At 48.2% G+C, this 10,967-nt stretch overlaps 1 protein-coding gene across 1 annotated transcript; it reads right to left on the reverse strand.

Annotated features, from left to right (window-relative positions):
• Nucleotides 1–6,261: 6,261 nt before the first annotated feature.
• On the reverse strand, nucleotides 6,262–7,530 carry LOC109750402 (peptidyl-prolyl cis-trans isomerase CYP26-2, chloroplastic). The gene is made up of 2 exons (XM_020309359.4): nucleotides 6,634–7,530; nucleotides 6,262–6,530 (listed from the first exon to the last, which is right to left on the reverse strand). The coding sequence occupies exons 1-2, from the start codon at nucleotides 7,413–7,415 to the stop codon at nucleotides 6,425–6,427; spliced, it is 888 nt and encodes a 295-aa protein (XP_020164948.1). The 5' UTR covers nucleotides 7,416–7,530; the 3' UTR covers nucleotides 6,262–6,424.
• Nucleotides 7,531–10,967: the final 3,437 nt, after the last annotated feature.

The following is a 10,967-nucleotide window of genomic DNA, read 5'->3' on the forward strand; positions in this document are numbered from 1 at the left end:
TACCTCACTGCAGAAAGGAAGACTCCAGAATCCAAGGGAACACTGGAGAAGCAAAGAGAACACTGGCCCGCTTTCGTGAAATTTAAGGAATCAGAATTATCTAAGGAACGATCGAGAAAAAACAAGGCCAATGCCGCAAAAAAGACGCAGTTCCATAGGCTGGGTCCAGGTGGCTACGCGGTGGCAATGCCTAAGTGGATAAGTCTGAGCAAGAGATGGAGGATGCAGGGGTCACTCCGGTTACTAGGAGCTGGCCCCCCAGGTGCAGAACTTGGTTCTATGTGCATGGGGTGGCGTTGGACCCGAAGACAGGCCTGGTTTCGAAGAAGGCAAGTCTAAAAGGAGCAGAACAAAAGTTACTTGACACAATAAAAGATGCTCGAAAGGGGGTATTCACGCCCAACAGAGAGAACGACGAGCTTACGCGCGCCCTGGGAAATCCTGAACACCCGGGAAGAACACGAGGCAAGGGCGTTATTCCCTGGTATGAGGGCTTTTCGGAATGGAACGACGACTACAGGACCCGTGCAAGAAAGAAGATGGAGGAGGAGAAGAAGAGGAAGTTGGAGGAGGAGCAGAGGAAGCAGGACGCGGAACGCCTTCAAGGCCTAGAAGCAAGGCACGCGGACTTGGCACTCAAATTCCAGCAGCAGCAGCAGCAGCAGCAGCAGCAGATCGACTCACTTAGCCAGGAAAGGGGGTCTCAGCAGCGGCAGCAGCAAGCGGATGATCATCCAGCATTGGATAGCACCATCCCATCCATGCCGAGAAGCAGCGTTGGTTCCGCCCCGGGCGACGCACTGCTGGATACATACCCTGTGGATGACATCATAGAGAACACTAACTGTGAGCTACACTTCAAAATGAAGAACATATCCATAAAGGTGGAGAACGTCGTTGCTTTTACAATTACCCCCGAAGCAACCTTCCATTGCACCCCGATTCCAGCGGGCTATGCTCGTGTCTTGGTTGATGAGGTGGTGGGCCCATATTCGGGGCTAGAGCTTGACATTCCTGGAGGTGACGACGAGCAAACACTGGGAGAGGCTATACATCGTATCATTCTATGAAAAAAGGATTGCATCATCTTTCAAAGTCCACCGACACCGCGTCTGCCGACTCCTCCTCGAAGTCCTCCACCGTGTCAGCACACTCCCGCTCCTCCAAGTCCATGAACGCGTGAGCAGACTCCTGCTGCAATTCCGGCACAGCGTCAGGCCACTCCTCCTGTTTCAAGTCTGACACCGTGTCAGGCCACACCTCCTGCTTCAAGTCCGGCACAGCGTCAGGCCACACCTCTTGCTTCAAGTCCGACACCGTGTCAGGCCACACCTCCTGCTTCAAGTCCGGCACAGCGTCAGGCCACTCCTCCTGCTCCAACTAAGCCACGTCAGCCGTCTCCGCCGCCTAAGCAATCGCAGAAGAGACACGCCGCAGCTATGGTGCGTAGCGGTACGAGTCGAGGTAGTACAGAAAGTACAGGCGGAGACAAGCGATATAAATATGGTCCAAGCAGCCTCGCTCCTCTTCCTTAGAGGCCTTACGACATGACCGAGGAGCAAAACGATGCAATAGTGCGGGCCGAAGTGGACGCTCGTTTTCGACCAAAACCGGCAACGCCGCCGAGGGAGAAAGTGCCTGAGGAAAAGATTGACCACTTCATTCATATGGCTAGACCACCAGCTCCCAAGCCTGTTGACTCAGACTATGAGCGCCAAATCAGGAAGGCACATCGAGCACGACTACAGAACGAAGCGAGCTCGAGCTCGAGCCAACAAGCAGCTGTCAAAAAATGCGGAAAAACCGTTCCCCAGCTGGGAGAACAGGCGGCGCAATCGACCCCCCGCTTGTTGTGCCAACAACACATGAGAGTACGCGCGCCCAATATTATTGTGGGCAAACCGTTTATGTTCCCGAGCTGGGCGATGTGGTAATAACCGAGGAGCATATAATGCAGGCTGAAATGCTCAAGATCACTGTTGGACAACTCCTCGATATCGAGCCCATGCCTCCGCTTAGAGAGGAGGAAATAAAACGGAAATGTGTCCGCGGCGAACCTTTGGTCGAGCCCGAGGAGGTCAAGAACCTTCCAACGAGAATGTATGAATTGCATGATTGGTACATGAAAATTACCAAGATTTCCAATCGAGAGTCCCTCATGGTGCAAGTCGAGGAAGATCATTACTTCCATAAGAAAGCTCTGGTCGTTGAGTATTCAGAACTATTTCAGTTATTCAATCAAGATGCACTCGACAAATCTATCGTCAGTTGCTATTGTCTGTAAGTGATTTCTTTCTGTAATTTAAGTCTCAAGCTAGCTCTAGTGCTCATTGATTGATCATTAATTACCTGTAATTATATATCCTCACTATATATTCTTTTCTGTGGTATTATGCAGGATGAAGATGTATGAAATGAAAAAAGCTGGACGCTATGGCATTGGGTTCATTGACCCAAATATCGTTAATGAATACACATGGAAATTGGAATGGTGTAGACAAGATGTAGAGAAAAACATGGTAGAGTTCTTGAAGCGCCTCAATAGCAATGAAGATATACTACTTCCTTACAACTTCGAGTGAGTCACACTGTCTTGTACTACAAATTCTGTTTTTGCTTACTAGCTACATGTTAATAAGTGTATAGGGTTTAGGGTTATAGTTGATTAGTGTTATGCACATGCCCGCTTAATTTATACATGCGAACGTATGCGCATGCAGCTTCCACTCGATCTTGTTAGACATTAAAGTTGACGAAGGAAAAGTTGAAGTACTGGACTCACTACTTAAAAAAATAGTGACTACAGCATCGTGAAGGGGATAGTCGACAGGTTATTTCAATCATTATTAACTATATCTCGGCCTATTTAGTTCGTCATTTCCTGATATGAACTATTTTTAATAACTCCTTTATTAATTTTCTTTGCCGGCGGGTAGGGCTTGGGCAAAGTACATCAAGGTGACTTCAGGAAAATGGCGACAAAAGCTATGTTGGTATCGACCCAAGGTAAGTAATTAAGTAGTACTAGCTAGCTAGCTACCATCTCTTTAATTCTTGTTTCAATACCATTAATTAATTAACATGTTTGATTAATTATTATCTGATTAAATTCTATTGTCGTAAAGGCCCTGAAGCAGGCGCCGGGGACTGAAATGTGTGCATACTATATTTGCGAGAACATTTGCATGATGGCGTCCGAAAGGAGCAGATCTGATAGACAGGACTGGGTATGTTTGTCAGAACACTATTCACAAATCTTACATGATTGTCGATATCTAGTCACACAACTAATACACATGCATATTGATCTCCTTCTTAACAGTTCAAAGAGGTGCGGGACAAGCTCCTATCAGAGGAGCGCATACGGGCACTTCAAGAGGAAATAGCGGGATTTTTGCTCGACCAGGTCATAGATCCCAAAGGAGAATACTATTACCCGCTACCGCCCCATGAACCACTTGTCATCGTGCTCCGAAGGCACCAAGGCAACATGTAGGAGAAATTGTATATATATACATGTGTATGTGTGAATAATTAATGGTGGTTGTGAGACATTCGATTATATATATATGATCAGTTCTACGAGAAAATCTATTTATATATATGCATAACGTGTACAATATGTAGTATCGTAAAATACCAGCAAACAAAAAAGAATTAAATGGAAAACACAAAATTAATAGAAAAATAAAAATTAAAACCAAACCCCCCCCCCAAACATTTAGTACCGGTTGGTGCTACCAACCGGTACTAATGGTCTACCAGCACCCGGGCCTGGTTCGTGCCACGTGGTGGCACTTTAGCGCCGGTTCGTGCCGAACCGGTACTAAAGGGGGGGGCCTTTAGTCTCCACTCCATAGTGTCGGTTGCAGAACCGGCACTAAAGGCCCTGACGAACCGGTGATAAAGGCCTGTTCTGCACTAGTGTCGGCGTCTGTTGGTCTGCATTGACGACTTCCCGACCACTACTTCTATAATCTCCTGGGTATAAAAAGGTTTGCTCCACCGTGGTCGAGACTCAAAGGTGGCATCAAGCTGTTCTCACGGGGCATCACCAGTGGGTGCAGAAGGAAGAAGACTTCAACACCACAATTATTTGAATGCATTTTTCCCATATGACTGTATTTGTAAGAACCTGTGATGCTTCATACATGGCAACGGTTCCCCTACCCCCCCCCCCCCCCCCTAAATATAGGTTTACGGGGTGTCCATATAATCTAGGGGAGGTTGATAGGGTAGCTGCTTTTGCTTTTCCCGTAAAACTCTTCCCCTAAATTGGAATTTGGCGTTGGCGTGACGGCGACAACGGACAACGGATCGCGGTGGTCGGCGGCAACGGGTAGGCGGGCAGTGCGATGGCGACAATCGTTGTCAGCGGAGGTGGTCTACGGCTGCACTGGTCAAGATAATGATCTTCATCATCCAGGTGCATGGACGACCCCCCCCCCCCCCCCCCCCCCCGCCCCTCCCCCGATGGCATGGGTGGTTGTCTATGGTGGGAAGATGTCCCACCCTTCTGCTATCGTCATTCCAGCCTAGCGTGGAAGGCATGCGTGACTACTGGAAGGTCCTTCCCCAAAATGATAATTAAAAAACAACTTCATGTCCAAGATGAAAACTTTTGATTTGGCCTTCATTTGTTGGTCTCATCAATAATGAACTTGAAGGTTTGTCTCCTTGCCATTGTGTTGGCCTTAGGCTTGGCAGCCAAGATGAAAATCCTTGTCTTGGCCGTCTTCTGCCAGACATGGCAAGTCAGCGTGGGGACGCTTATTCCTTCTTGAAGACGTTGTTGTGGAAGAAGTTGACTTAATCGTAGGTGTTTATTCATATTTTTAATGGCTCAGCCTTGGTTGTCTTTCTTTGTACTCTATTTGATAACTAATAAGAATGGTTGTGTGCACCATGATGATACAGAGGTCGGAGTTTAACCTCTTTTTCAAAACAAACAAAGAAGAAGAAGACCATAGAGTTGCCTCACTCACCTCCTTTCTTAGCTTTCTGATATTCTACGCTTAGAATTATAAGCGTGAATGAGTAATCTTTTATTCACAAATAGACAATGTTATAGTTATTTGCAGCATCAAATATGCTCTTTCCCACACATAGAAAAACAAAAATATGTTCTTTCCCGTCACAGAGATGCAGCATTGGTGGATCATTATTATTGAAGTCAAGTGACCAGTATCAAATATTCTCTTTCGGGTCACAGAAATATTCTCAATGTTATAGATCTTTTTTTTAAGAAAACTTCCGTTCTATTCCTCTTCAATCATGACAATACCACGAACATCAGAAATAATAAAAATTACACCTACATTCGTAGACCACCTAGCGACGACTACAAACACTAAAGCGAGCCGAATAAAAAAGATATGCTCTTTTATTCACAACTATTCTTTTTTTTCTATCATGGTCGCTTGACTTCAATAATATTGAGAATAAGGGAGAGGCTAGGGGTAAGTCGATTGGAATTGAAATTATCATCAGTTGAATCATTTTCGGCCTTCGGATGCAGATGCAACGCGGTATAGCTTTCTTCCACCTCTGAACAGTGTTCCTGTTCATCTACCTCCAGCCCATGATTCTTCTTCTTCCACAACCACCGTCCGCGGCCGGCGGCACTCCCGCGTTGCCTCGCCTCCTCACCCTCCCCTCAACCTCCTCCCACCATCATGCTGCCGCCGCCCTGGCCATTCCTCTAGCCTCGGCGGGGACCGGTTTTTTCTCCGGCGAACTTGCACGACCGCCGTGCTGCCGCCTCAACCCCCCACCCTAAGATAGATGATGGGGTAGCCTGCCTGCGAGCTTCTTCCTCCCCTCCGGCTGTTTCTCCCTTCTTGTGAAAATTGACTGAACCAAATTCAAAACTTAGGCCTCCTTTGGTTTGTAGGAATTTTATAGGAATTCTATAGGATAGGATTTGCAAAGGAAAAATTCCTTTGAAGCCCTTTGGTTTATAGGAATGGATTCCTATTCCTATGTAGGATAGGAATCAATCCTTCACGTTTTGGAGGAAAAAAACATTAGCCTAGACTCAATGAAAAAAATTCTATCCTATGCATCAAATGACATCGGAATTGAGATGCATGCCATTTCACTTCCTATGATTTTCCTATTACTAGAAAATTTCTATCCTATGAACCAAAGGAGGCCTTAGGCTATTGTGTGAGAATAATATTATAGGTGCGTGCATTGGTGGATCTAGAAGCCAGGAGGTTTAACCTTCCTTTTTTTTTTGAAGGACGAGGTTAACCTTCCTTATCAAAAACAAGACTCAACTCCATGTGCAACATTCCACTGTTCTTGCATGTCCTTGCATGATCTAAGACTGGTTGCAATGTGGACGACAGGAAAGAATGAAAAAGAGAAAGGAAGCCATGCATGAATCTCAAGTATATATATCTTGCTTATTCCACTACTACTACTGCTCAAGGATTCCACAATTGGTTACTAGGATCTTGGTGTAAGGGCGGTTGAACCCTCGCTCTGCGACCACCGCTCTCTTGTCCCCGATCAGCTTGGCCACCCTGCAAAATCACATCCATTGTCGATCGTAAAAAACATGCAGTCTTCTTGGACAGAAGATCGGTGATTTTGCTTGCAGCAAGAAAGCGAGAGCTAGGCACTGACTTGAAGTAGGCCGAGCCGGTGTTGTCCTTGACGGTGGCCACGGCGGCGATCCTGCCGACGACGTCCATGCCGGCGACGACGCGGCCCACCACCAACGCCGACGCGTCCAGCTCGGGGGAGTCCCTGGTGGCGATCACGAACTCGGTGCCGTTGGGCACCACGCCCACCTGCTCCTCCTCGATCTTCAGCCGCCCGCCCCGCGCCACCAGCTTCGGCTTCGGCGGCGGCAGGCTCGGGTCCCGCACCACGATCGACACCGCCCCCGCCGCGTTCATCGTGCCGCCCGCGCCGCCGCCGCACCGGGCGCGCGCGGCCTCCATCTCGGCCGCCAGTCGGTCGGTCACCGCGGGGATGACCGGGTACGAGACCACGCCGGCGTGCTGCACGTACCCCGGCACCACCTTCACGAACTCCTTGCGCCGGTACCCGACGCCCGTGGCGAGCGACAGGAACCGGGCCGCGCCGGCCGGGGCCGCGTCGCCGAACAGGCCCACCGTGATGCGGCCCGCCGGCTCGCCGCCGATGGACACGTCCAGGAACGCCTTGGCCGTGATCGGCAGCTCGTCGATGCAGGCCGACGCTGCTGCTGCCGCTTCCTGCGCCCGGGCGGACGGGGAGACGGCGCCAAGAAGCGCCGGTGAGGCGGCGATGGCGACCGCGACCGCGGCGGCACGGCGGCCGAGCTTCGGTGCTGTCGGTTGCTGGGGCGGGTGGTGGATCAGCTGAGGCGGCGGCGCCGGCGGCAGCGTGGGCTTGGAGGTGTTGAGGATCCGATGCGACATGGCTGCTGCTGCTGCGGGATGGAGTGGACGGCGCCCTTGCCGCGTCTGGATGAGGACCCAAATCCATTTGCTATCTCAAGTGTATGGCCTGCATTTGCATAGGCTGAATAAACCAGGCATATGGATACTCCACTAGTGTATGTATAGAAAAAGGGAACTTTTTTTCGATAAAAAAAAGGAACTTAACATTATCTTAGCCATGCAATAGTATTTGTCTAAGGGGCAGTGTTAGGCGCCGGACCGCCAGCCCAAATTTCGGCCAGTCGGCCTCCAGTCGTCCGATTTAGCCATGTGGCGGCTATTAGATCTGATCTTCTCTCTCCTCATGTCGTCTTCTTCCTCACTCTGCTCGTAGAAAAAAAAAGGAAAGACCCACACGCCCACCATACGCAGGGCACCGTCTCCCGGCTCGCTACTTCCAACCGTCAAGAGGTGGTGTTTGCCCCGTTGTTTGTGGACGGGCCCGACGAGCACCGGCGAGGTCCCCGCCCCCGCCACCAGGATTGCAACATGGCTGCCAATGAATCCCAGACCGCGGTCACCATCGATGCATCTCTGACGCCTGTTGGCTCCAGCGCGCGGTCACCATGGTTGCAACATCTCTCGTGTCGTTGTCTCACGGTCGCCGCCATCGTCGACTAGCACTTTTGTGTTCTGATGAAAAAACGACCGAAGCAAAAACAACTCCGGTGGCCAGTTGAAGCAAAAAAGAATAGCCAGTTCCAACCAAAAAAACACTGGTTCTCGCAAAAAACACAACAACAATCTCCAAAACAGTTTCAATGTAGCAAAACGATCTAGCTGGTTCTAGCAAAATTTAGGGCTGCTTCTAGCACAAAACGTCGCCGGTGATGGATGTAGCAATTACCGTCACGTTCGATTGTGACATCGCCGGAGATGGATGTAGCAATTACCGTCACCGGTCATAGCAACAATCTGACACGGTTGCAGCAAAAAAGTCGTCGCTGCTACATCGCTTGACTCGCTGTGGATGGATGTAGCAAATTGCCGTCCCCGTAGTAGCAAAAGGCCAACACGGTTGCAGCAAAAAAATTCAGCAACCAAACTCCAGCAGTCGGTTGAAGCAAAAAAAACGGTCGTAGCATCCTCGTCAACTGACTGTAGCATCTCTCGCGAACCGGGGGGGGGGGGTTGAAGGTGATGTTGGCACATCCATGCCGACTGCTGCATCACCATGGGTGGACAGGTTGTCGAGGGGGTGCTTGGGACACGACAGCTAGCTCACCGGCGGAGAAAACGGGCGGGAAAGGCGATCTCGCCCGTGCTGACAGGAAGGTGATCTCAATCGGCCGGCGACTCCAGGACGGCCGGCGGACGAGATCTGGCAGGGTGGCCTGTAGGATTCGAGGAACTGTGTGGATCCGGCCGGAGGTGCTCGGTGAGGTGGTGGCCGAAGGCCTCGGACGCCATGAATGGGGATTCCATGCTTTTCTCAAAAAACAATGAGGGGAAGAGGGATAGCGTCGGATCTAATGGCAACACGTCACGTGATCGGAGCACGTCCTTTCGACCAGCCGAAGCTTCGGCCGGCGCGCCGTTTTCAAACGTTTTCCTTGCTCTAATGGTTGAAGAATCAAACTGAATCTCTAACATTATTTATTGGACCCATTCATAAATAAACAACAATTATTTAAAAAGGTAATTTCTCAGCAATCTCTCAGCTGAAAGATAGAAGAGTTCTTTAAAATAGTTTTTTTTCATCTACAGAAAATGAAATTGTAATGTATAGTTATAAATTGATTATTTGGAAATGTATAATAGTTTATTTCCAAAGAGTGAAATATGTTATATTTTCAAATAGCTGGTCTCACAATCGTATATTACAATTTCACACTTTTGAAACACTATTTCTGATTTTCAAATAATCAGATTCACAATCGTACATTGAAATTTGACTTTCTATAGTTGTTACTTCACAATTCTAAAATATGTTGCTTGCTTGTTTCACAAATATCACATGTATTTCAATTGCACTTTTGTAAAATGACATATCTCACACTTTTGAAATAGACTATTTCACATCTCCAAAAAAATCAGTTTCAAAATCATACATTACAAATTCACTCTTTGTAGTTATCTTTCACAATTCTAAAATATGTTGCTCGCTTGTTTCACAAAATCACATCAATTTCAACTACACATTTGTGAAATGACATATTTCACAATTTTGGAATAAAATGCTACACATTTCCAAATAATCAGTTTCACAAGTTATTTTTTTAATTTAAGCGTGTTTAAAATGTATCCACGATGGGTCTAGTTCTAAAGGTTTTTGCGCCGGGAGTTCAAATATATAAATTACTTACATGTGCACATTTTGCACTCACCCAACATCCACAAATACACATAAATAAAAACGACTAAAAAAGAAAAGAAAAAAATGCAGACAAACAGGAAGTGAGGAAGCACTCTAGTAGGCCTATAAACAGGCAACACGAAATGGATTTCAGCCCAATAAGAAATCGACTTACTCAAAACAGTGGCCGGTCGAAAATCTAGGCCCAAAACATGACGGCAGTCACGAAACAGCAGAGAACGGACTGGTTGGAACATGTCCCGGGGCACTCTCATGGCGAGGCGGATAGGAAATCATGGGGCAAACTCTGGAACCTGAGCATCCCGTCCAAGATCAAGGTATTTGCTTGGCGTTTAGCCAAGACTTCTATCCCAACAGGAGATGTCCGGAATCACAGAAACATGACAGACACGCCGGCTTGTTCCATATGCAAGGCGGCAACTGATACTTGGAGACACTCTTTATTTGATTGCCATATGTCTCGATGCGTGTGGGCACTCGCCAAGGAGGAACTGACTGAGGTTGCTATCTCAAACCGAACTGAAGATGCAAGATTATGGGTCTTTTGGCTGCTTGATACTTTACCAGAGGAGGAGGTAGTTCAAGTCTTGGTTATGATGTGGGCCATATGGTGGGCGAGACGGCGTGCTATCCATGACGATCAATACCAAAGCCCCCTGAGCACCTCGGCTTTTGTCACAAAGTTCCTGAAGATCTTGATTTGGTGGCGGAGAACAAGCGTCGTCCGGCCAAGGACCGGCTTGCCATGCCAAAGGACATGCATGTAACGGCTGTAAATGCAAGGACCAGAGTAACCAGATCGATATGGATTCCCCCAACAGACTTTGAGATGAAGATTAATGCTGATGGTGGTGTGTCAAGATATGGCAGAAGAGGCGCTGCGGTGGTCGTTTGCCGAGATAAGGCGGGAACTTTCTTGGGAGCTTCAGTTAGAGTTTTCGAAGGTCTTACGGACCCGTCCTCGCTAGAGGCACATGCATGCAATGAAGCCCTTTCCTTGGCCGAGGACCTCAACTTGAATGTTGTATGTGTGGCATCGGACTGCGCTGAAGTGATATCCAAGATCGGGACTGGAGCTCCTTGCCACTATACAGCGATACTCCGAGAGATTAGCCATCGCTATGCTTCTTTTCAGAATATTCGTTTTGTTCATGAAAATAGGAAGTTTAATTTTGAAGCACATTCGCTTGCGAAAGCTGCAGTTTCTTTGTCTA

The sequence above is a fragment of the Aegilops tauschii genome, chromosome 3, assembly GCF_002575655.3.
Source record: "Aegilops tauschii subsp. strangulata cultivar AL8/78 chromosome 3, Aet v6.0, whole genome shotgun sequence".
Lineage (NCBI taxonomy): Eukaryota > Viridiplantae > Streptophyta > Magnoliopsida > Poales > Poaceae > Aegilops > Aegilops tauschii.